Below are 24,673 nucleotides of genomic sequence, written 5' to 3'. Positions count from 1 at the left end.
TTCAGGTCAACAATTCTCTTTAGAGCCAATTAAGGAAGGAGAAATTTAAGAGGAAGTAATGGTGAGAAATGCTGTTTCAGTTCTTTTAGCAAAAATATAAATTTTCAGGAAAAATTCTGATTAGAAAATGACATTGTAAATATTCCATGACAGTCATTTTTCAACCAGGGTTCTCCTTGGTAATTTACTGTTTGGGTAAAAGGACTAAATTAATTTATTTTTGTCTCCCAAGTCTGTGATGGGATAGGCATTTTTATTGATCTGGGTTTAGCTCACCTGATCTCAGTGGGATCTATCTCTGGTCAGCTGGAGGCCCTCAGGAGCCTGGATGGTGTAGGATGGTCGGCATAGGGATAACACAGCTCTCCTCCAGGTGTTCCTTACATTTCCCTAGCAAGCTAGCCCAGGGATGTTTTCATGGCTCTGGGGAAGGAGCAAGAGCAGTAAGATAGCAAATCCTAAAGCACAAGAGCTTTTCTCATCTCTGGTTGTGTTCTGTTTGATAACGTCTCATTGGCCAATGTGAGTATTGTGCCCAGCTCAAAGTCAAAGAGTTAGGCAGAATGCCCTCCTGCCTTTGATGGAAGGAGTAAAGAATTGGGACCATCAATGCAATCAATCAGATACACGTCTCATATAGGTGATTAGTACTCTTGGATAGCTCTCCTGGGTATGATGTACAATTTACTTAATCATGTTTCTATTTATGGATAATCAGATTGATTCTATTTTTTTGCAATTATAATCAATGCTGACATAAAATAATCTATGTACACACAGCTCTATGCACATGTATGGATATTTTTCAACATTGTATTATGAAATTTTAAGTATAAAAATATTTCATAATTATTTCAAAGTTAATGGACCTTATATTCATAGGTTAAGTATATTTCTCAATCTATTGCTTTTTTTTGGGTAAGATTTTTATTTAAAATTTCCTGTCTAGTTCATAAATAAGATCCTCCCATGTATTTTTTCTTTTATTATCCTTATCTAGTTTTCTGTTAAAATTATACTGTCTTCCTTTAAAAAGTTAAGAAATGTTCCCTTTCATCTTTTGCCTCTTAATATCTTCCTATCTCTAAGGTTTTCTGCAGTTTTCCTGTGGTGCATTTGGTGCATAGTAATCTCTTTTTATCCACTTCCACTTTAGGAACCTGAGATTTCACACCTTTTGTCAACTCTGGAAAATTCTAAGCCATTTTAAAAAGTATTGCCTCTCTTCTATTCTCTCTGGTCCCTCAATCTGAAACTCATTTTTAATTTATGTTGGACATTTTCATTCTAACCTCAACATCTCAACTTCTCTTGAGTAATTTCCAGTTTTATACAGTGTATCTCTGTTTCACATTCTAGATAATTTCCTTAAATCTTATTTTCAGATCAATAACTCTCTTTTGCTTTTATTCCATCTTCAAGCTTTTTAAGACTGATCGTTTGATTCTCAAAATTGTTGTTCTTTCATCTCATGCTTGTGGATATAATGCAGCTGTTTTTACCTTCTGATTTTGGCTAGTTCTGCTTTCTTTGGATTGTGTGTGTGTGTATATTTAAGTTAATTTTTCTATTCTTCTTTCAAAAACATTGCTCTAATATTTTAATATACATATTTATTAAAATTTAAAGTTATCTAATATTTCCCTTACCCAAAATTGAACATTAAAATATTTTCATTCTGATCATCTTATCTCACATGTCATTATTGTCTAAGATTTATTTTCTACTAAACGCTCCCAAACTGGATATTTATTAGTTTGTTTAGATTTACCCACTATATATTTCTGTTTATATCCAATGTCTTCTTTCTGGTTTTGATTTCTTTTTTCCTGAAGGAGATCCTTTAGACATTCTTTCTGTAAAAGTTACTGATGGTAATGATCATTTTTTTGGTTTCTCTAAAAATATCTTTTATATTGACCTCATTTCTGAGAGTTTAGTTATAAAGTCTACATTGAATGTTTATTAACTTAAATAGTTTGAAGTTATTTTTTCACTATCTTTTGGCTTCTATTGTTACTATAGAGAATTATGTTCTTAGCTTATTTTTTCTTTTGTAGGCTGTGGTTAATCTCTCGATGCATTCACCATATTTTCTTTGTCAATGGTATTAGGCAGTTTTTCTAACATATTTCTAGGTGTGGAATTTTAAAATTTATCCTACCTGAGATGTATGTCTCTTGAAGGTGAAAATTCAGTTCTGGAAAGTTCTAGCTCTCATCTTGTGACTATCACTTCAATTCTGTCTATTCTATCTTCCTGGAACTCCTATATTTTTCCTCCATATTTAAAATATTCTCTTTCATCTTTTTTATCACTTTATTTCCTCAATTTACAAGTCACTATTTTCTATTTTGCTGTTTCTAATGTCTGAAGTATTTAATCTCAATATTCTTTTAAAACATTGATATTTCATTTTATTTTAAAAATATTGATGGCTTCATATTTGTAATGAGTTGTTAATTTTAATTAAAAATTTAAACAGGAGTTCCCGTCGTGGCGCAGTGGTTAACGAATCCGACTAGGAACCATGAGGTTGCGGGTTCGGTCCCTGCCCTTGCTCAGTGGGTTAAGGATCCGGCGTTGCCGTGAGCTGTGGTGTAGGTTGCAGACGCGGCTCGGATCCCGCGTTGCTGTGGCTCTGGCGTAGGTCGGTGGCTACGCCTCCGATTCGACCCCTAGCCTGGGAACCTCCATATGCCGTGGGAGCGGCCAAAGAAATAGCAACAACAACAACAACAACATCAACAACAACAACAACAAAACATTTAAACATATTTATTTTATATTCTTTATTGTTTCTTCATCTGATGTTCTGGAGGATCTACTTCAGGTGACTGTTAATTCTCTTGTATTTGCTGCTGTAGGGTAATTTCTTTACATGTTCTCTAATTTATAAATTTATGCAGAGGGTAGAGAGGTTAGAAGTTTAAATTTCGGAGGATAATATAAAGATTCCACTACTGTCACCATCTGCTCTGCAGTCAAATGCAAGCTTTTTTCTTTTAAATCACGTGTGTGTGTGTGTGTGTGTGTGCGTGTGTGTGTGTGTGTGGCTGCTCCCATGGAATGAGAAGTTCCCTGGCCAGGGATCGAACCTATGCCACAGCAGCAACCTGAGCTACAGCAATGACAACACCAGATCCTTAACCTGCTGAGCCACTAGAGAACTTCCTTAAAGCACATCTTTATGTTTGGTGTATGATTATGATAACTGAACTAATCATAGAACAATTAATTAAATTTTGGGTAGGAAAATATATTAGAGAACATAGTAACAAATCATTATAGGTGCACTTGATATAAATAGAAAATTGTCATGTAGTGTGAGGGCAGCTTTACAAGAGTCACACAATTATTTCCTACAAAAATAGGAAGGTAACCAAAATATGGGAAATATACACTAAAGATGATATAATTTATGTTTAGAGAGATTAAGAAATTTTCCCAGGGTCTGAAAGCTAATAAGTGACAGATGTATACCCTGATTTCAGTTTGTTTGACTTCAAAATGCATTTTAATCTCTATTCATACTGACTCTTAGTAGACCCTCTGGTGTCAGAGGCTATCTCTTATTACACCTTCTTTGGTTTTTAGCTAGGTACATGTTAGCTCAAAGACAGATAGCACTTTTCTATGCCAGCTTACATCTTGGTGTGGTCATGTACCAGAGTTCTGTCCAAAGGAATAGAAATGATATGGTATGGTCATCCCTAGTGTAAGGGAGTAGAATAGGTTCCAGGACTCTCTCCTCCTCACCAGCTACCAAACTCCCCATGCTCAAATCCTTTATAGAAAATGGCATACTACAGTGGGCTGCTTCCATCTCTGCTGATATGGAGGGCAGACTGTCTGTGTGACTTTAAGATACTGACTGACCTTAAAGAAAGGTGTGTGCTTCACTTGCTTCACTTCCACTTTCTCCTTTGTTCTTGCTGGAACACTGGTGTGCTTTCAGCAGGTCAAGTTTAAGGATGTGCTAGTGTTAAAAGTTAGTTTTCAATAATGAGTAAGACAGTTTTGTAAGTGCCATTGCTAATCTCATAATACAGTTAACCCTTAAACAATACAGGGGTTAAGGGCATGGACACCTACCACAGTTGAAAATCCATATTACTACAGGGAGTTCCCTGGTGGTCTAGTAGTTAGGACTTGGTGCTTTCACTGCTGTGGCCTGGGTTCAGTCCTGGTCTGGGAGTTGAGATTCCTACCTGGAGCCACTCCACACCAGGACAAGTTAAAAAAAAAATCCACATCACTATAGTAGTTAATTAATCCTAGCTGAGGTTTCACACCCACAGATTCAATCAGAAATCAATCTCTGTGTAGGACACATTTATTGGAAAAAAATCCCCATATAAGTGGATCCCAGTAATTCAAACCCATGTTCAAGCATCAGCTATGAGAAAAACCTACTTGATTTCTGTTAAGTCAAATTTAAAATACAAATCACTTGACTAGATTTGATCAAAATTTTCAAAAGTCGATTCCTCTCCCCATTTTGTTGTAAGTTTATTTTTCCTATAAAGAAGTAATGTCACCACATTAAATAGGCAGGAAATTACAGAGAAAAAAAAATCACCCATAACATAAATACTCTTTAATTCACATTTTGTGGTTTTTCTCCTAGCCATTTTTAGATACACTTTATTTTTAACAAAAGACATGTACGCAAAACTACCAGTAATAGAATATCTTAGTTTTTTTCACTTACCATGTTATATTTTTACATATTTCTACCTGGTGATTAAAATCATTATTTTAAATGAGTGCACAGCACTCCATGGAAACACTACATGTATTTAACTGGACATTTTACATTGTTCCAGTTTTTTGCTGTGATACATTTCATTTCTACTATATACTAAATGTACAAATTTAGAACGTTAGCTCTGGGTCTCTCTTACCTTCTCTGTAAATGAATAAAATGATATTACTTACCTCTAAAGTCCTGGAGATGATTAAATTCATGCAGGCTCATTAGGTATTCAGAGAAGTTCCTGGCACATGATATATAAAGTATACATTTTTTAATCATATTTTTTAATGGTTTGAGTTGACTGAAAAAATAGACTTGATGAAGTGTAAGCCACTCCAGTTTCTCCCTCTGAACCTGGTCGTTTTTTCTCCCTTCAATGAATATCTTAAGATTTTATTGTCTCTCTTAGATAATAAACTAAAAGCCCCTATGTTTTGAAGATAAAAAAATCTAGTCTTGTTTCATAATTGCCCTATCATTGCAATTCGCTCCAGAGAAAAAACAAAAACTTTGAACTCTTACCTAGTTTCTCTCACTCCTCACGCCTGATCCACACTGGGAAGCCTGGAGTTGGAGAATGAAGGTATGTTATTTTCTTCATTGTAGTCTAGTTCTCTTTCCGGTCTTACTTTCTAATAAAAGTTGTTAAATAAAAAATGATGAAAATTATGTTGGAGTTTTCCTCATTTGCTTAAAAATTCTTGTGTTTGTTTGTTTTCCCCAGGAAAAACTGTCATGGCTTTTTAAGGGATTTAAGACAGAAAGTTTTACCTAGCAAGAAATAGTTCATTTCTTCTTCTTTTTTTGATGATTAACCAATTGATGTCATCTAGTTTTCTTATAGAATTCTTAACAATTTATTCATACTGAAAACTCCCTGGAGTCACAAAATTAAAAAGAAAAAGCGAAAACAACTAATGATTTGATGTGGTACCATTACCAGCTGAGTAGAATTTTTAAATTGCAGAATTTCTCTTCTTTTGCCCTATCCTATTGCAAATAATGTTCTAGTAGAAGTTATTCTTCATAATGTACAAACTGATAATGAAACATTACAGAAAAATTACTGTTAGCAAGGTAGATTTTACTCTAAGTTGTGACTTTTTTCCACTTAATGTTTCCTAGTAATTTCTATTTCTTTTGGATTACTATGTGTCCTATTTCAAAGGCATCTTTTATCATGGAAAACACATCAAGAAGTCTAAGGTTTCTGGCACTCATAACAAGAATTTGTTTCAAAGCCAATATTTTTCATCAATACTGGAAAATAGATTTGTGTCCCTGTAACCACTCCATATTCAATCTGAAAAATGAGGTAATCAGTGAGGGGAAGAGGATAAGAAGAGATGTACTTAGCTGAGCTAAATATTTGAAATATGAATATTAAGAGACCACACAAGTAAGGTGAAAATTTGCAAAGCTTCTGCAGTAATTGTCTTACAAACCACTGGACTGATGAAAAACTGAAATAGTTCAGGTTCCAAAATTTTGTGAGATTCTGCATCTCACAAATGATAAATGAAACCATGATAGAGGTGCTTTAAAATTACAAAAATTTTTTTGGCAACTGTGCTGCATCTGGCAGATTAAAATTTTTATTTAACCATTATTATAATCAACATGGAAGATATTTTAAGGATCAACAAAACAATGTATCAAAATCTTTTTTTTTTACAAGCTGTAAGATTCTAGCTAAATAGTGTTAGTTTTTATTAAAAATTAAAAATTAAAAAATTTGGTAGTATTTTTGCTAATGAGCACAAAAGTACAAGAATAATCTTCTAAATCATTCATTTTATTTAAAATGATCCAAAAATGTTAATTTATACGAATACATTCTCTAGTAACATATTCCAATCTGTGTTAGTACAATTTATGAAGAGCAAAATCATATTATTTTCCAAGATTTTTTCAAACATCATAAAATACTGTCAATAAAATTTTAAGTTTTCTAATGTAAATAATTTTCTTAAAGAAGTATTTTGATGAAATTTATTCAATAAACATTTAAACCATATACAACATCAATTAGATAATACATAAAACATCATTTAAGTATGTTTATTAGAGAATATTGGATAACATTTAAAATAAATAAAAGTATCCATATTCCCATTACCTAAAAATTATTTTCTTATTTTAGTATCTTCCCTCCCAGTGTTTTGTGTGTGTGTGTGTGTGTGTGTGTGTGTGTGCATGCACATACATGTTTTTCAGTATTCTTGGGATCATACTATATTTAAGTTGGTATACTTAAGTGGTATTTTTCTCCCACTTGACACTAATAGGGACCTTATTCTAGGCTATTAATAATTTTCATAAATGTCATTTTTTAATATGGCCATAATAATAGTTAACTGAATGTATATACTTGAATTTACATATTAGACATGTTTAAAAATTTTTTTTAAGCTCTGCACATAAAATGTATATTATATTTAGGGTAATTTCCTTAGGGCAGATAACAAGTGCATCGCTATTTTTAAAAAGAATCTTAGCAGACACTAAGAAAAGACAAAAATTCTCAGCAGTTTAATTATTTCTCATGAACAGCAACTCCTTAAAATAGTAAGAGAGGGGGAAAAAAATCCTTCAATAATTTTCCGTGAAAATATTTTATTTTTGTCTTCCCAAAGTAAACAGCAGCATTGAAGGGGCCTCGCCTTTTTCAAATGAGAGCAAAATTTACATTAGAAGAACTAGTTGGCATAAAGCAAGGGATGTATTTATCCTTCTGGTGTTAAGATCTTGTCCAGATCTTGTCCTTCCTATCTAGATTCTCTCATACTTTCCCTGGATTTGGAGTCAAGGGCAGTTATCACTCAAGGCACTTCCAGTTTGGAGAGAAGATTCTAGCTGTGTGGGTGGGTTAGGTTTCCAATAGCTGCCTTATAATTTTTAACCCTTTGAATCAAAGGAACTTAAATTACTGAAAAACTGTTGGAAAAAGGAGATTATTTTGAAAATTTAGGTATGATGAAATTTTCCAGTGTTTTTAATAAATGAAGGTGAAAGTCTACATTACAAAAAAAATTGTAGTAAATGAAGTGAAAGTAAATGAAGGCAAAAGTATATATTACAAAAAAATGAAGGTGAAAGTCTATATTACAAAAATGAAGTAAATGAAGGTGATAGTTTATATTACAAAAAAATTAAAAACTTTATTTTAGGAAAGCAATTAATCAGAATTTAGATGATTTTCTTACATTTAAAGACAGTATACCATATTGGAAAATTAAAACACAAGGGGTTAATGCCTTAAACATAAACGCTTTTACTTTGGGCCACTCAACCTCTCTGACCATTTAATTTCATGTATAATCATCTATACCAGCCCTACCAATATCATAGTTTTGTTAGGATCAAATAAGATAATGTAAAAGTACATGCTTCATTACAAGGATAAATATAATTACTACCCTAATGCTCTATTCAAATGTTTTTTAAATATGTAAAAATTTTAAAAACAGAAGCTGTTTTTTGGTAAAAGTTATGAAAAATGCAGATAAAATGAAAGTTCTCTTTGATTCTCATTCTCTGGCTTCTACCTACTTACAAAACCATTGGAAAAAATTAGAGTTACCTATTAGTTTGCTCTAACAGCACTGTCCAATATGGTAGTCACTAGTGACACATGGCTATTAAATGTAAATGTAAGTTAATTAACTATAAATAAAATTTATATTGTAGGTCACACTTGCCATATTTCAGATGCTCAATACCCACAGGTTAGTATATTGGACAGGACAGATATAAACATATCCATCATTGAAAGTTCTATTGAACAGCCCTACTATAGAATTAAGTTCAGGAAGAGAGACTGTGGTAGGCAGAATAATATCCTCCTACCCCAAGATGTCTATGTCCCATTCTCCAGAGTCTGAAAATGTTACCTTCACAATAAGAAAATTTGCAGATGTGATTAAGTTAAGGGTCTTGAGATTATCCTGCATTATCTGGGTAGGCCCAATGTAATAACAAGGGTTCTTAGAAGAAGTCAGGACAGTCAGAGTCAGAAAAAGATGTGCTAATTGAAGCAGAGGGTAGAGTGATGGGCTCTGAAGATGGAGGAAGGGGCCCCTAGAAGGTAGAAAAAGCAAGAAGAGAGATTCTCCTCTAGAGCCTCCAGAAGGAAGAAACACTCTTGACACTTTGATTTTAGGACTTCTGACCTGAAGAACTGTAAGATGATACATTTGCATTGTTTTAAGCCATTAAGTTCATGATAATAGCAATAGGAGAGTAATACATTATGACAATATATGTATTTCTATTCCCCCCTTAATGAACATTGCTATAGAGAAAAGTAAAGCACTGAAAGTGTTTGAGATGTTCAGGTCAGCAAGGATATGTGCAATGTGAGTTGATAGATGTTTAACAACTTACATCCCGGTGGAGAGGGACCCAAACCCTGATCTATAGCATTTGCCAAGTCCCATGCTGTAAATACCCAACCATGACCAATTTCAACATGGCAATATAATGTTGCTAAACATAAGAGCTGGGAAGATATGTCAGTTTCTGCATATTATTGGATCTGTGTATGTGTGTGCACATGTGTATTTTTAGGTACATATGTGCATATATGTATGGAGTTCCTATTTTAAATAGAAGATCTCTGATACTTCTCAGAGAAGCCTTGCAGATAAATGTGGAAAAATATTCTTGGCAGAGGGAATAGTAAGTGTAAACACCTTACTGGTGTATTTGATGGATTTCATGTGTGTCTGAGAGCTAATATGAAGACTAATATAGCTGAAGGAAAGTGAGTTGCTCAATTGTGGGTGATCAGGTGAGAGAGTAAACTATATCTACATACGTGTCTTTGCATTTGGGAGGCAGACAAGGCTTCATAAGTCATTATAAGGACTTTTGAGAGAAATAGAAGGGGTTTGAGGAGAAGTGTGACATAATCTGAGTTAAATCTGGCTTTTTGGTTGAGGATAAATAGAAACAGGCTGAGACACAGGAGGGTGTTGCACAATAATTCAAGAGAGAGATGCTGGTAGCTTGGCTAAAAGTGATCAGGTACTGCAAGTAGAGGTGACAGAATTTGTGGAAAAATTGAATGCGGGGTAAGAGAAAGTATGGGGTGAGAGAAGTATTGAATGTAGGATGAGAGGAAGTGTGGGGTGAGAGAAAGTGCCAAGCTAGGTTGAGTCCAGGATTTTGACTTGAGTAATTGGAAAGGTGAAAGTGTTATCAGCTGTGACTGGGAAGATGGTGGAAAGAGCGGGTTTGAGCCAATTCCGAATGTGTTAAACTTAAGATGACTTCGAAAATTCATCCAGTCCAATGAAGAATTGAATATACATATCTGATTAGGGAAGAGAATCAGGTGGACATGTAGATTTGGTATTAAAGCTGTGGTACTGGATGAGTGTAGATAGAGAAGAAATCGGAGGACTAAATCCTTAGGGTACTCTAGGATTTAGCAATAAGGAACACAAGGAAACCAGAAAAGGAGACTGGAAGGCCATCAGGTAGGGGGAAAACAAAAAGAGAATAGCATCCAATTAAAGAAAAAGTTTCTTGGAGGAAACAATCATAAAGCCCAGCAAATAAACCTGGTTAGTCACATAAACTGAAGCCTGAGAAAGGACTACTGGATTTAAAAGTGTTATTAACCATATTAGCCAAAATAATTTTGATTGAGAGACAGGCACTAAAGTCTGATTGCCATAACTTTAAGAGAGAATGGGAGGAAAAGAATAGAACGCATCAAATTTAGCCAATCCCAGTTTTTCCTGTGAAAAAACTGAAAGGACAGTTGCTAAATATAAAATCAGGAAAGGATTTTTTAAAAGGTGGGAGATATTACAGCACATGTGTGTACAGATTTTAAAAAAATCAGGAAAAGGAAATTCTTGAAGCAAAATAAGGGAGAATTGTTAGAGAATGTCCTTAAGAATGGGAGTGAACTGGGATCTAGCACACAAGTGGATTGGATGGTTTTAGATAAATGGTTGGTCCAGGGGAGCAGATAGAAATTGATGGATAGGGTGAGAGGCACATGTGGAAAGTCTCCATGGGGTGCTTCTATTTCATTATTGATACAATGTCATCAACTAAGGGTGGGATAGGGTTGGGAGTGTAGGGAGTTTTGAAGGTGAGATTGAGTGAATGAAGAAATTTAGGAAATAGTGAAAGATTGCAGACAGTACTTAGAGGCCCACTTGAGTGGTCATAAATTTAAATTGAGCTCCAACACAAATCTGTGTTTTTCTTATGCCAGCATCAATGCACAGATACAAACGTAGAATGGATTGAGATTGATTTTACCTTAGGCAGGGTTGGGTTTTTGTCAGGTGAGTGTAGGGAGAGAAAAAGAGAATGGCTAGAGATTTAAGGAGCAACGGAAGAGAAAATTATAAGGATGTACAATGGACCTCAGGAAGGATGATAAGAAACAGATTACGATTAGGGGCATGGTAGAGACAGAGGGGACAGTGATCGCTGTAGTACCTAAGAATTGCTGGAATGGGAACACTGGGGGGAGGGAGTTCAAGAGGTAAGGCTGAAGAGTAAGACAACTGAATTGAGAATATGGAAGGGTATTAGTAATGACAAGACCTAGGGTATGACTACAGGTGTAAATGCTCAGAGGGTGAAAGAGAAGATCATTAGCAGAGAGGAGATCTTGAAAATGGGAGGCCAGAGAGAAGGATCATCCATGTGGATACTGAAACACAATAATTACTATAGCTTTAGTATCAGAAGTAATTACAAATAAAATCACAGTGATCTCAGAGTAGTCATGTTAGCAATGTCAACATGATCTGAGTATTCGTTAGAAATGGACATTTTCAAGTCCCACCCAGACCTACTGAATCTAGAAACCCGAGTGTGGTGCTGCAGGTGATGCATGATCAAGTCTGAGAACTACTTACAGGGGTAGCACAGAAGATGGAAGAGGTAATTCCCTTGGAGAAGTAGCAAAGGTTTAAATGAGGGAGCATTTATACTACACCAGAAGTTATCGCAGTGTTAAAATTAAACGGAGCAGCATTTATAAAGAAAATCTTGAATCATGAAAAGGCCTCAGGTAAGAGCAGATAAAATTATGTAAAAGTGAAAATGTTAAACGTTAATATCAGAAAACCATGTCTTGCCAGGAAAGCAATGGTTAAGAATCCTGATAAAACCTCACAAACTTCCATTCATCTACTTTTCATCTGTTGGTGTTAGCCTCAGTAGAGTGAAGGCTGGGACAGTAATGTGTCGCTGTCTTGGCTTTACCAACACCTTGACACAATTTCCCAGCATCTCTATCCAAGAAAGAACCTGTTTCATTCAGCTAGTACTTAAGCAAAATCCGCAATCCTCACCCCTCTATCACTCGCTCACCGAAGGTGTTTTCCACCAATTTCCCGGCGCCTCCGGGGGCGGGGCTTACGAGGCGTGACGTCACTACCGGGCGCCGGCCGCTCTCCGTTGGCGGCGGATTCAAACTTTCTGACTGGGTCTCTGGGCCTGCGGAGACGTCAGAGTCGGGGTTCTCGGAGACCCCGTGGGGCGAGCTTCTGTGGGGCGTAGGGAGGACCCAGGAAGCTGAGGCGCCTGGTGCCAGAGAAGGAGGATGGCGCCGACGACCACGGTCTCGCAGAGGAAACTGATAAAGCGGAAGGCTCCCCGCGGCTTTCTAAAGCGCGTCTTCAAGCGACGGAAGCCTCACCTTCGTCTGACCACAGATAGCGACCTACTGGTGAGATTTTTGTCCCTTCTTGAGTTGGCAGTGGGGCGGGAGGCAGATAGGGGAAATGAACCCCAGACTTTATTTCACTGCCCACAACCATTCTAGCTCTTTCGGGCCTACATCTCCAGCAACAACTAGGCAAGTTTGCCCCAGGCTGCCGAGTCGGTTCGTATTCCTAACGCTAAGTTTTTGGCTCCCGCAGAAATGTAGTTATCTTGACCTTTTTAATGGGAGGCTATTAGCCACATCAACTTACGGAGAAAACTTACGTTAAGCGCTTGCTTTTAGTTTTTAAATATCCCCGTTCAGGAGCACAGTCTGGTACTGTGCTTAGCGAAGGATTCAAAGATTAGGTGTTTTAAAAATAATATTTTGGAATTCAGGCTGGGTTATTTTCATTTAACTATTGTAAAAGGCATTACACTCCTTTTAAAAGTGTCTTTCTCCTTGCCTTTCTTCCCCCTCTTTTTACATTATTAACCAAATATATTGCTCTATTTTCTCTACTTTAGCTTACTTATTAAAGAACCCTGATCCAAAAGTTTATTTGTGAGTAGTATGCTCCTAACTGTAAATTCGTTTTTCTAGACAAATAGAGCACCTATTAATTTAGTTTTCAAGCTAAACCATTAAAAGTTTATCTGACTCCTAACTAAACAGTACTCCAATAAAATTCATTTTTAGAAGTTTCTCACTCATGATAACTGCAGTGTAATGTTCATCTAATAAGAAACATAACCAAACCTCCGTATAATATTTTTGTTATGAAATAAAGAGGTTTTTTTTTTTTTTTTTTTTTTTAATGCTGAATGCATGGGCATATATCCCTCTAGGGGAGTGAACAGTTTCTCTAGGTTTAAATCATAGGAGGCACCTCCTGTGGTTTGCCACAAGAACTCTTGAGTAAAAGAGCCATTATAGTTGGGCACCTAATTACCAGGAAATCAAGGATAAAGAACTGTGGATAATAGGGATATATGGCATGACAAGTGTCTTCAGAATACACCATTTCATCTGTTCTGAAGCTGCATTGGTCCCCCCTACCCTCTCCCATCTCTTCTCTTCAGCCTCTGCCAGTTTTCTACTGCTTTCCTTAATTTTAGGGTTTCTGGTTTTGTTAGACTACTGTGGAAAGGTCTTCACTTTTCTCTGAACCAAAAAAAATTTTTTTTTAATTGGAAAATAGCCTTTTTTTTTTTTTTTTTTTTTAGTCTAAGACTGCACCTGAGGCACATGGAGGTTCCCAGGCTAGGGGTTGCATCAGAGCTATAGCTGCCGGCCTACACCATAGCCACAGCAATGCGAGATCCTTAACCCACTGAGCAAGGCCAGGGATTGAATCCATGTCCTCATGGATACTAGTCTGGTTGGTTAACCGCTGAGCCACGATGGGAACTCCCTGGAAAAGCACTTTTAATATCTCCTGTCCTTTTTTGTTCCTTTCCTGGACTCTGTAAGAAAAGACAATATATACTGTTTTACTACTTCCTTTCCCCAAGGTGGTGATAAAGGTGGCATGAGTGACCTGTATTAAAGTAAAATCGATTTTCAAAACAACTAGGTAATTTATTCCAGAGTTTTCACTGGAGTGGGGGTTCTTAAAAGGAGGGGGAAGAAATGTACCTGCTTTAGAATCTCTAGGAGACTACCAGCAGATTGTTGGGCAGAAATTTCTCAAGTAGTCAGATTCCACCCATATCCACCTGCCTGCCCCAAAGCGACCTATGGACAGGTGGGCTGTATTGTGGAGTGGGACCCAGGCGGTACAGGAAAAAAGGGGAGGTGAAAGTCCAAGCCTTTGCAGTGGTAGGGGAAAGGAAGCTCTTTCGGCCACTACCTATTCCTAGACTGTATTCTTGTCCTTGGCTTTCATTTTTTCTCTTTCTTTGTCTTGTATATGCCGTGTACCACTCTGATTTCTTTGCTTACGGTTTTCTGCTTGCCATTGGCACTTAGTAATCTTACTTAGTGGGTGTCCCACATCATCCACAAATTTTTCTGCAATGAAGGCAGTCTGTCTGTCTGTCTGTCTTTCTTTCTTTCTTTCTTTCTTTCTTTCTTTCTTTCTTTCTTTCTTTCTTTCTTTCTTTCTTTCTTTCTTTCTTTCTTTCTTTCTTTTTACTTTGATGGCCATAGGCGTATACATCATATACTCTGTTGGGACTCTGACACTGTTCTTTAAGAGTTTTATATGTCATTGCTCTCTCGCAGTGTGATGCAGCTTCTTGAGGGGAAGAAACCACCTGTATCTCCTTTAGTGCCTCCCATTATCTTTAACACAAAACCAATCTACTTTTATACTGTCTTTGCATAAGACATTTCTTCTGCCTGAAGATGTCCTCACTCCATTCTGCTTGGCAAACTCCAATTCTTTCAAAATCCAGTTCAAATGCCTGCCTGCCTGTCATCATCTTAAAAAGGATCAACCCTACCTTCCAGTATCATCTATTGACACGTTTTTCTTTAATATCTTTGAGTTTCATTCTCTCATTTTGAATTGGGAACTTATTGTATTCCTGGTTTTAGCATAATACCTTGAATGTTCTGAGTGTACAGTTAAAGTTGGGAGTACATGGTAGCTATATGTGAATTGATATGTCTAACATTTTACTCATAACTTCCATTTGTTATTTTGTAGTTCCTTTATACTTGCTTTTTGTTTTACTTTATGCATTATTTGAATGTATGTTACCAGGGCTAATGCTGGTGAGTATATCTGTCAATCTCAAATTGCTCAGCTTTCTTGTGCCTCAGTTAGTTTTTAGATTATTCACTAAGAAATACTGTGCAAATATCTGGGTGATTATGGTTTGTGTAAAACTCAAGAGGTGCTCTAAGGAAGGGTAGGAAAAGACAGGCTGGTCCAGTCTTTTGGTCAACTGAGATTGTCAAATGGATATTTGTAAATTATCTTTTGATTTACCTTTCACACAAGCTGCCCCCCCACCCCGAAGTGTTATTGATGGAATGGCTTATCTTTTTCAAGTTTGAATGTCTAGCTGAAACATAAAAAATTGTTTTTTTTTTTTTGTCTTTTTGCTATTTCTTGGGCCGCCCCTGCGGCATATGGAGGTTCCCAGGCTAGGGGTCGAATCGGAGCCATAGCCACCGGCCTATGCCAGAGCCACAGCAACACAGGATTCGAGCCGCGTCTACAACCTACACCACAGCTCACGGCAACGCTGGATTGTTAACCCACTGAGCAAGGGCAGGGACCGAACCCGCAACCTCATGGTTCCTAGTCGGATTCGTTAACCCCTGCGCCACAACGGGAACTCCAAAAATTGTTTTTGTTCTGACCTTTTTTTTTTTTTTTGGCTGCCCCTGCAGCGTGCAAAAGTTCCCAGGCCAGAGATCAAACTCAAGCCACAGTAGTAACCAGGGCCACAGAAGTGACAATGCTAGGTCCTTAATCTGCTGAGCCACAAGGGAACTCTTTGTTCTGACCATTTTAATTCAAACTTTAGTGCATATGAATGGCACCACTCATTAGATTGCTTAAAAAAATTCTGACATCAAAAAAAGTAATTCACTTTCTGTGGTTCATGCTCATGAAGAAGAGTGAAGAACTCAAGTCTCAAAGCAGGGTGTGGTTTATTTGGGATCGACAAATTTTTTTTTTTTTTGCCTAATTTGGGGAGATATGAATGGATCTTTTGTTCATGCAATAATAATTATTGACTACATACTACATATTGGGCCATGGACTGAAGGTCACTGGAGATACAGTGTCTGGGAAGGTAGATATCATTTTGCCCTTCTAGTACATTGAAGAAGATAGGTGACAAATTGCTGCATAAAGTATGTGGTATGTTCAGTGATAGGAAGTTCAGGGTGCCATGGATCTATATAACCTTTCATATTGGGGGAAGTTGGGCATTTTTAGAGAAGCATGGCTGTAGGCAAAGTTAGATTTGAATACTGAAAGAAGTTCAAAAGACCTAGTATAGAACTGGAAGCTGAGAAAGGTGAGAAATGAAATTAGAAAAGTGGGTTTGGTATTAAGGAATTTGGAATTTATCCTGAGGGCATCTGGAAGCTATCTTTAGAAGCAGAAAATTTATATTAATAGGAAATTGTGACATATTATGGGTGTTTTGTTGCAAGAGGAAATGGTGTATCAGTGGAAGTTTAAACAAGTTTTGAATGGCATGGTATAATGTAAAGAATCAGGATTGGGTGATTACCTCAGAGTTATTTTAAGAATTAAAGAAAAAACCATTTTTCCAAGGAAGATGTACAGATGGCTAACAAGCACATGAAAAAATGCTCAACATCACTGATTGTTAGAGAAATGCAAATCAAAACTACCACGAGATACCACCTCACACAAGTCAGAATGGCCATCATTAATAAGTCCACAAATAACAAATGCTGGAGGGGGTGTGGAGAAAAGGGAACCTTCCTGCACTGTAGGTGGAAATGTAAGCTGGTACAACCACTGTGGAGATCAGTATGGAGATACCTTAGATATCTATACATAGAACTACCATATGACCCAGCAATCCCACTCTTGGGCATATATCCAGACAAAGCCTTCCTTAAAGAAGCCCGCATGTTCATTGCAGCTCTATTCGCAATAGCCAAGACATGGAAACAACCCAAATGTCCATCAACAGAGGAATAGATTAAGAAGATGTGGTATATATACACAATGGAATACTACTCAGCCATAAAAAAGAACAAAATAAAGCCATTTGCAGCACCATGGATGGAACTAAGTGAAGCAAGTCAGAAAGAGAAAGACAAATACCATATGATATCACTTATATCTGGAATCTAATATAAGGCACAAATGAACCTTTCCACAGAAAAGAAAATCATGGACTTGGAGAAGAGACTTGTGGTTGCCAAGGGGGAGGGAGAGGGAGTGGGGTGGTTGGGGAGTGTGGGGTTAATAGATGCAAACTATTGCCTTTGGAATGGATTAGCAATGAGATCCTGCTGTGTAGCAGTGGGAACTATGTCTGGTCACTTATGATGGAGCATGATAATGTGCAAAAATAGAATGTGTACATGTATGTGTAACTGGATCACCATGCTGTACAGTAGAAAAACATTGTATTGGGGAAATAACTATTAAAAAACCTTAAAAAAAAAAGTGCATCAAAAAAGTACCAAAAGAACCAAAAAAATATCTCACAACATTTAGTGAACTCTGGGGGAATGGTTAAGTATTGTGGATTAATTGTTTTTACTGCCAAGTGTGTGTATTGTTATATAAATGAACAAATAAATTATATGTTAAAGGTACTAGCTAATTGGACCCAAGTTGGTAGTGCCTTCAGGTACCTGGCAGAAGCCAAGGATGGAGATGTTACCAATAATTAAAGAGCACTAGATGTGATACTAGAAGGAGAATTAAGACTGCAACTCACATTCTCTCTTGCTTGGATTTTGGATTTTGCTTTGTTTTCAAAGTATGTGCATATAGAATGAGTAGCACTTTTTGGCTTAGATAATAAATTTTGAGTAAAATATTTTTACTCAACATTTACTCAACAAAACATTTTGCTAAATATTCACACATTCATATTGGAATACCTCACATATTCAGGTAGTGAGGGTAAATAATTATGTTATGTATATTATATGGATGTATAATATATATATGATTTGCCTATATGTAGATGTTTCTTTAAGAATATGCAAGAAACTGGCAACCATGGTTGACTGGGGGTTGAGGTAGAAGGGAAACTTTTGTTAGTCTAAACTTTTGTAGACCTGTGTGTGTGTGTGTTGCTTTTTAGGGTGTCAATTGCAATATATGGAAGTTTCCAGGCTAGGGGTCGAATTGGAGCTACAACTGCTGCCCTACACCACAGCCATAGCAACTCGGGACCCCAGCCATGTCTTCGACCTATTGCACAGCTCACAGCAATGTCAGATCCTTAACCTACTGAGCAAGGCCAGGGATCAAACCTGCATCCTCATGAACACTAGTTGGGTTCATTACCACTGGGAACTCCCTAGACCTTTTGCTTTGTATGCTAATTTTGAGGAAAAGATTCACAAGAAGTGCCAAAAATAGTAGAGAATTCCTATGTACCTTTTACCTAGCTTCCTCACAATGCCAACACCTTATATAACTACAGCCTGTTAGGGACTTTTTTTTTTTTTTTTGCTTTTTAGGGCCACATCTGTGGCATATGGAGGTTCCCAGGCTAGGGGTTGAATTGGAGTTGTAGCTGCTGGCCTAAGCCACAGCCACAGCAACATGGGATCCGAGCCGAGTCTTTGACCTACACCACAGCTCGTGGCACCGCCAGATTCTTAACCCACTGAGCGAGGCCAGGGATCAAACCTGCATCCTCATGGATGATTTATTAACCAATGAGTCACGATGGAATTTTTTTTTTTTTTTTGCTCCATTACGGACTTTTGAATCTTGTACTGTCTGCTTATATTATCTGGTTAGAATTTCTTAAAGAGCCTTAAAGATTATTAATAGCATTTGTAATTATTTTGATATTGTTGGATGACAAGTAACTTGACATTTGTACATGTTTTTCAATTCAGTTAACCAAAATTTTAATTAACATGTTTCTGATTAGATATTTCAAATTAAATATATAGTTAAAAAATCTTTAGACCTTGGATTGTAGAATGAGACATGATTAGCCTTAAATACAGTAGTCAATATTTTTTTTTTAAATATAGAGGAATTTTTAAATTACATTAGAAACTTAAATTTAGTTGAAAGGAGAAACAGGAATATTTATTCTTAATAGAGTTGTCCCTAAGTTTTGATATAATGATGCTTTTTTTTTTTGTCTTTTTGCTATTTCTTGGGTTGCTCCTGCAGCATATGGAGGTTCCCAGGCTAGGGGTCGAATTGGAGCTGTAGCCGCCGGCCTATGCCAGAGCCACAGCAACTTGGGATCCGAGCCGTGTCTGCAACCTACACCACAGCTCACAGCAATGCCGGATCGTTAACCCACTGAGCAAGGGCAGGGATCGAACCCACAACCTCATGGTTCCTAGTTGGATTTGTTAACCACTGCGCCACAACGGGAACTCCATAATGATGCTTTATAGTAATGTTATTGTCTATGGGTTTTGGTCAGCTTCACATAGCCTTGTTTCATGCATTGTAATAACTCAGTCTTTTTTTTATGAAATCCTGACATGGACCTATACTAAACTGAATTCTGTGTTATGTTAAATAATAGTTAATTGACTTAACCAGAGTAATTAGTGCAATATTTAATTTTTGGATCTCGTTTTTAAAAGTCATTATTTCAAAGCATCAGTGTCTGAGTTTTAAAATCCTTTGAATTTTCTCTTTTAAAGGTGCATCTGAACTGTTTACTCTTTGTTCATCGATTAGCAGAAGAATCTCGGGCAAATGCGTGTGAGAATAAGTGTGGTGTCATTAAAAAGGACCATGTACTGGCTGCAGCAAAGGTAAAAATCTGAATTTCTTTTCTTGAGCACAGTTACCTTAAAAACACCACCTGGTTCATCACCTCTGCCTGACTTAGATTCCTTATTCAGTTTTGTTGATGAGCTGATGGCTTGGCTTTTCATGGGTTTTTATTACAAAGTTAGATTTTCTTTATATGTGTATTATGGATTTCTGATGGAAAGATTCATGGCCATTGCTTTATTGCTGTTTTAGAGGGAAATGAATGTTTGACTGCTAATCTGTATTATTTGTAGTAGCCTATATATAGCTGAGAAAGTTTGTGACCTTGAAATTTGTCAAAACTTAACTTTCTTCATCATTTTAAGTTTACGTAATTACTTTTCCAAGTGTGTTTTGATATTTGTGTGACTTATGAATCAGATCTCAGAGAAGATTGCCTCTTACTGATATTTCCGTATAATATAAGAGTATGATGCTTAGGGCAGAGTTTTTCCCATATATGTTCCCAAGATTATTTCCACTTGATATTAATAGATGCCCCAACATGAAAGGCTTCTGGGGTCAGATAAGTTTGTATAACCTAACATACTGTATACCTCTTTGAATAGTCACAGTGTTATATAGAGAGAGCTTGTTTCTTTGAGAATATGCAAGAAATTGGCACATGGTTGACTGGGGAATGATATGGGAGAGAGATTTATTTTTGGCAATGTACCGCTTAATAGATTTTTTGTTTTGAAAAAAAAAATATATGGAAATAATTATGGTGTCACAGAAGATGGAAAAATAGTAGAGTGTTTCCCGGTACCTTTATCCAACTTCCCACAATGAATGCTAATATCTTTATATAACTGTAGTTATGTAAAATTGTGAAAGGGTATGAGAAATACAGCAGTAATTTGTTGGGCTCTGCTTAACTTAGCATTTTGTAAATTTGGATGTATAACATACATAATTTTGTAAATTCATTTGAGTACATAGTATTTTCTTTTGCAGTCCTCATACTAAAATCTTATAGAACAGAGAAGTACTGGCCTGGGGTATAGACCTATTTGGTGACCTCTGAAAGCCTACAAGTGGGCATGCCATGGCATTGTTTCAGGGGCTTTAAATTCTCTTTAAAATTATAGACATTCCAACAAGTTTCTAAACTATTGAAGGTCAGTATAAGTGTTTCCTGCAGGTAAAGCAAAGCTTAAGAGCTTGAAGAGTGTATGTGTTTATTTTAAATTTAGGATTGGTTTATTTTTATTAATAAATTATAAGTGTTCTTACCTAAAAGTAGGTAAGTTTTAAAATTTTTTTGAATGTATTCTGGTCTCTAATGTTCCCTGTCTTTTACAACTTAAATCTCACTTTGTTTTGTTTCTCCTATGGGCTTCATGTCTTGAAAATTATCTACCTAGCAAACTTTTCAGCACGAGGTGACTAGTTTTGGTCTGTGATTTAATAATTCCAGCCTAAATATAAGAAATTTGGTGTTACAGTGGATTTTGTATTGTTTTATAGTTGTTAAATGCCTGATTTATAATAGGGTTTTCAAATCTTGGAACATTCTTTAACTCCCTGCTTTACTAAATTGTCTATAAACCTCAAGGTGGGAGCCATTAATTTGGATACTTTTGGCACAATTGAAGAAGTTGACATCTAGAAGTGACTATTATAAAACCAGATTTTGAGAATCTAGGCATGTTTTATATTCTTTGAGAGAAGTAGGCTAATTTAGAGAAGTCTGAAACCATTTATAAGGCAAAAGATTCCCTAATCACATTCCAAATTGGGTTTTATAAGTTGAGAGACTTGCATATTGTACACAAAGGACTTTCTTTAAACTTTTTGTTGAGGATTTGTTTTCTTTGCCATAGGTATAATATAAATCTTCATTTTTTCCCCCTCACAGGTAATTCTAAAGAAGAGCAGAGGTTAGAAGTCAAAGAACACATTTTGAAAATTAATCATGTATTATTTTAGGTGGTATCAGATCGTGAAAAAGCATTTTTTATATAGTGGTTAATATTGTGTATTAAAATGTTGGCTAGTTTGAGGGATGTGTGTGTTTGTATATTTTTTTTACTGGTATTGAAATATCTCAAGTAAACTCCTAGAACTATATAACTTTGTTTTTGCGGAATTGTTTCATTTAAAGGGTGCTTTAGTTCATTTTACTTCCCTTTTATTGGCATTGTAGATGTTTTATATATCAGAGATGAAATCTCAATACATGAAGCAGCTTGAAAAGATGTATTTCTTAGAATTAAATTTATAAGTATTTAGATTTAGCCACAATTAACTATGGAACCAATTTAATCTCTGAAGGAAGGAAATGTACAGTCAAATCTAGGAACATTTTAAGTATTTTAACTCTTTAATGCCCTTGTCTAAGCAATGCAGTGTACTTTTATGTTAGGCCAATAGTGTAATTATATAATATCTCAACTGTAAATATCAACAAAGTGTTTTCAAAACCTATTTCCTTCCAAAACCAAAAAAAATTACAGAGCAAACTGACTTATTTTCTTCAAGTCACACAGCTATATTAGATGGGTGTTTGTTTCATCCCAAGTAATTTTTTAGAAGTTTATTGCATATCATGTAATAGTTATGCTTTTAACTTTTTATTTTGAACTTGCAAGGATAGTGCAGAGAGGTCCAATTGTATTTTCTATCCAGTTGTCTCCTAATGGCTACATCTTAGTTATAGTACAGTATCAAAACCAGGAATTTTACATGGTACAGTGTGCGTGTGTAATTCTGTGCTATTTTAACACAATTATAGATTTGTGCAAGAACCATTACCATCAAGATATAGAATTATTTCATCACTACACAGTTCTCCATTATGCTGTTCTACCCACCATTGCACACTCAACCCTCCCCCTCCTACCTCCACCAGCCCTAAGCCCTGGAAACTGCTCATCTGTTCTCCATCTCTGTGACTTTCCCATTGTGATGGAATCGTACAGGTTATGACTTTTGAGAATTTGCTTTTTTCACTCAGCATAGCTATCTTGATCTCCTATATTATTGCATGTAGCAATTTGATCCTTTTTATTATTGAGTCGTACTCCATGGTATTTATGTACCACAGTCTGTACAGTTATTTACTCATTAAGGGACATTTTGATCATTTCTAGTTTTTGGCTATCACTAATAAAGCTGTTATAAACAATTGTGTATCAGTTTTTATACAGTTTTCATTTCTCTGGGATAAATGCCCAGGAATGTGATTGAATGGTAAGTATATGTTTAGTTTTTAAAAAAAGAAACAGCCAAACTGCTTTCCAGAGTGTCTGTACCATTTTGTATTCCCATTAACACTTTATGAGAGAGCAGTTTTTTCTTACTCTCGTGAACATTTGGTACTATTATTTTTTTACTTTAGCTACTTTGATAGAAATGGCTCATCATGGTTCTTAATTTACATTTCTCTGTTGGCTAATGATGTTGCACATATTCTCATATGTTTGTCATCCATTTTTTTCTCTTTGTTGGAATATTTCTTCATTTTGTCCTTTTTCTTTTTGGATTATTTGTTTTTCTAATGTTGAATTTTGAGAGTTCTTTATTCTAGGTAAGGGTCCTTGATCAGATATGTGGTTTGCAAATATTTTCTTTTATATAGATGGCCTTTTATCTTTTAACAGAATCTTTTGAAAAGTAACAATTTTCAATTTTGATGAAGTTTAATTTTTTATTTGTTTATCATGCTATTGGTGTCATGTTTAATAACTCTTTACCAAACTTAATGTCTTTGAAGATTTTCTTCTGTATTATTTTTTACAAGTTATAGTTTGTTTTAATTTTAAATGTCTCATTATTCAGTGGTTCCAGAACAATTTTTTGAAAAGACTCTTTCCTCTATTGAATTTCTTCTGTACTTTTGTTAAAATCCCATTGTTCATACTTGTGTGGGCTATTCCTAAGTTTTCTATTCCACTGATTTTAGTCCCTCCATCAGCAACACAAGTCTTTATTACTGTGGCTATATAATCAGTCTTGAAATCAGGTAGAATGGTTCCTCTCACTTGGTTCTCTTTCAGAATTGTTTTGGCTCTTCTAGTCCCTTTGCCTTTTTGTATAAATTTTAGAATAATCTTGTTTGTACCTGCAAAAAAGCTTGCTGAAATTTTGATAGGAATTTCATTAAACCGGTATATCAATTCGGGGAAAACTGTCATCTTTATACTATGTTGAGTCTTTCAATCCATAAATAAAATAATGAGATAATGAAAAAGGAAGTTCACCTTAGGTTAAGTCTGCTGGTGAGAGATTTTGTTTCCTTCCTCTGAGAATGTCTTGATTTCTTCTTCATTCCTGAAGCATATTTTCACTGGATATAAAATTCCATGTTGTAACTTTTAGCAGTTGAAAAATGAATCACTTCCTTCAAAATTCCATGTTTTTTGATGAAAAATCTGTTGTAATTCAGAATGTTTTTCTCATACAGGTAATGCATTTCTCTGGCTACTTTCAAGATTTTTCTGTCTCCATTATATACTATGATGTATCTAGGCATGGATTTCTTTGAGTATATCCTATTTGGAGGTCACTGCGAATCTTTGTTTTTTGCCAAATTTGGGGGGTTTTCAGCCATTACTTTTTTGAATATCTTTTAGCCTATTTTTCCTCTCCTTCTAGGTCTCTGGTGATGCAAATGTAAGAATATATATATATTTTTAAATTCAAACATTCCTGGAGCCTTTTTTTGGGGGGTTTTTTTTGGTTTGTTTTTGGTCTATTTTCTGATGTTTAGATTGGATAATTTGTATGTTCTGTTTTCTAATTCATTGATTATTTCCTTTCTTCCACATTCTGCCATTGACTTTTTTCAGTTATAATTTTTAGTTTG

The 24,673-nt window shown here is 35.8% G+C and overlaps 1 protein-coding gene and 1 long non-coding RNA gene across 3 annotated transcripts; one reads left to right on the top strand and one right to left on the bottom strand.

The window, feature by feature from the left end:
* Positions 1-282: 282 nt before the first annotated feature.
* LOC125115231 (uncharacterized) lies at positions 283-12,160 on the bottom strand. The gene is made up of 4 exons (XR_007132010.1): positions 12,107-12,160; positions 5,282-5,323; positions 4,942-5,000; positions 283-423 (listed from the first exon to the last, which is right to left on the bottom strand). It is a non-coding gene; the product is annotated as an uncharacterized LOC125115231 (long non-coding RNA).
* Position 12,161: 1 nt separating this feature from the next.
* CENPW (centromere protein W) lies at positions 12,162-22,987 on the top strand. Of its 2 annotated transcripts, XM_047759138.1 has the most exons (3): positions 12,178-12,464; positions 19,749-19,862; positions 21,725-22,987. In XM_047759138.1, exons 1-3 carry the CDS (start codon positions 12,339-12,341, stop codon positions 21,749-21,751), a joined length of 267 nt encoding a protein of 88 aa, XP_047615094.1. In that variant the 5' UTR covers positions 12,178-12,338; the 3' UTR covers positions 21,752-22,987. The 2 variants fall into 2 exon arrangements, with proteins under 2 accessions (XP_047615103.1, XP_047615094.1); XM_047759147.1 differs by lacking the exon at positions 21,725-22,987 and having other exon boundaries at positions 12,162-12,464; positions 19,789-19,866.
* Positions 22,988-24,673: the final 1,686 nt, after the last annotated feature.

This window comes from Phacochoerus africanus, chromosome 2 (assembly GCF_016906955.1).
Source record: "Phacochoerus africanus isolate WHEZ1 chromosome 2, ROS_Pafr_v1, whole genome shotgun sequence".
NCBI classification, from domain to species: domain Eukaryota; kingdom Metazoa; phylum Chordata; class Mammalia; order Artiodactyla; family Suidae; genus Phacochoerus; species Phacochoerus africanus.
Note: the sequence above shows the minus strand (reverse complement) of the source record. Positions and strands in the feature narration are given on the sequence as shown.

Excerpts from the sequence above, each read along its gene's own strand:
- CENPW (XM_047759138.1), top strand. The coding sequence starts at position 12,339 with ATGGCGCCGACGACCACGGTCTCGCAGAGGAAACTGATAAAGCGGAAG. Across the intron at positions 12,465-19,748 it reads CCACAGATAGCGACCTACTG|GTGCATCTGAACTGTTTACT; the intron begins GTGAGATTTTTG and ends TCTCTTTTAAAG. Across the intron at positions 19,863-21,724 it reads ATGTACTGGCTGCAGCAAAG|GTAATTCTAAAGAAGAGCAG; the intron begins GTAAAAATCTGA and ends TCCCCCTCACAG.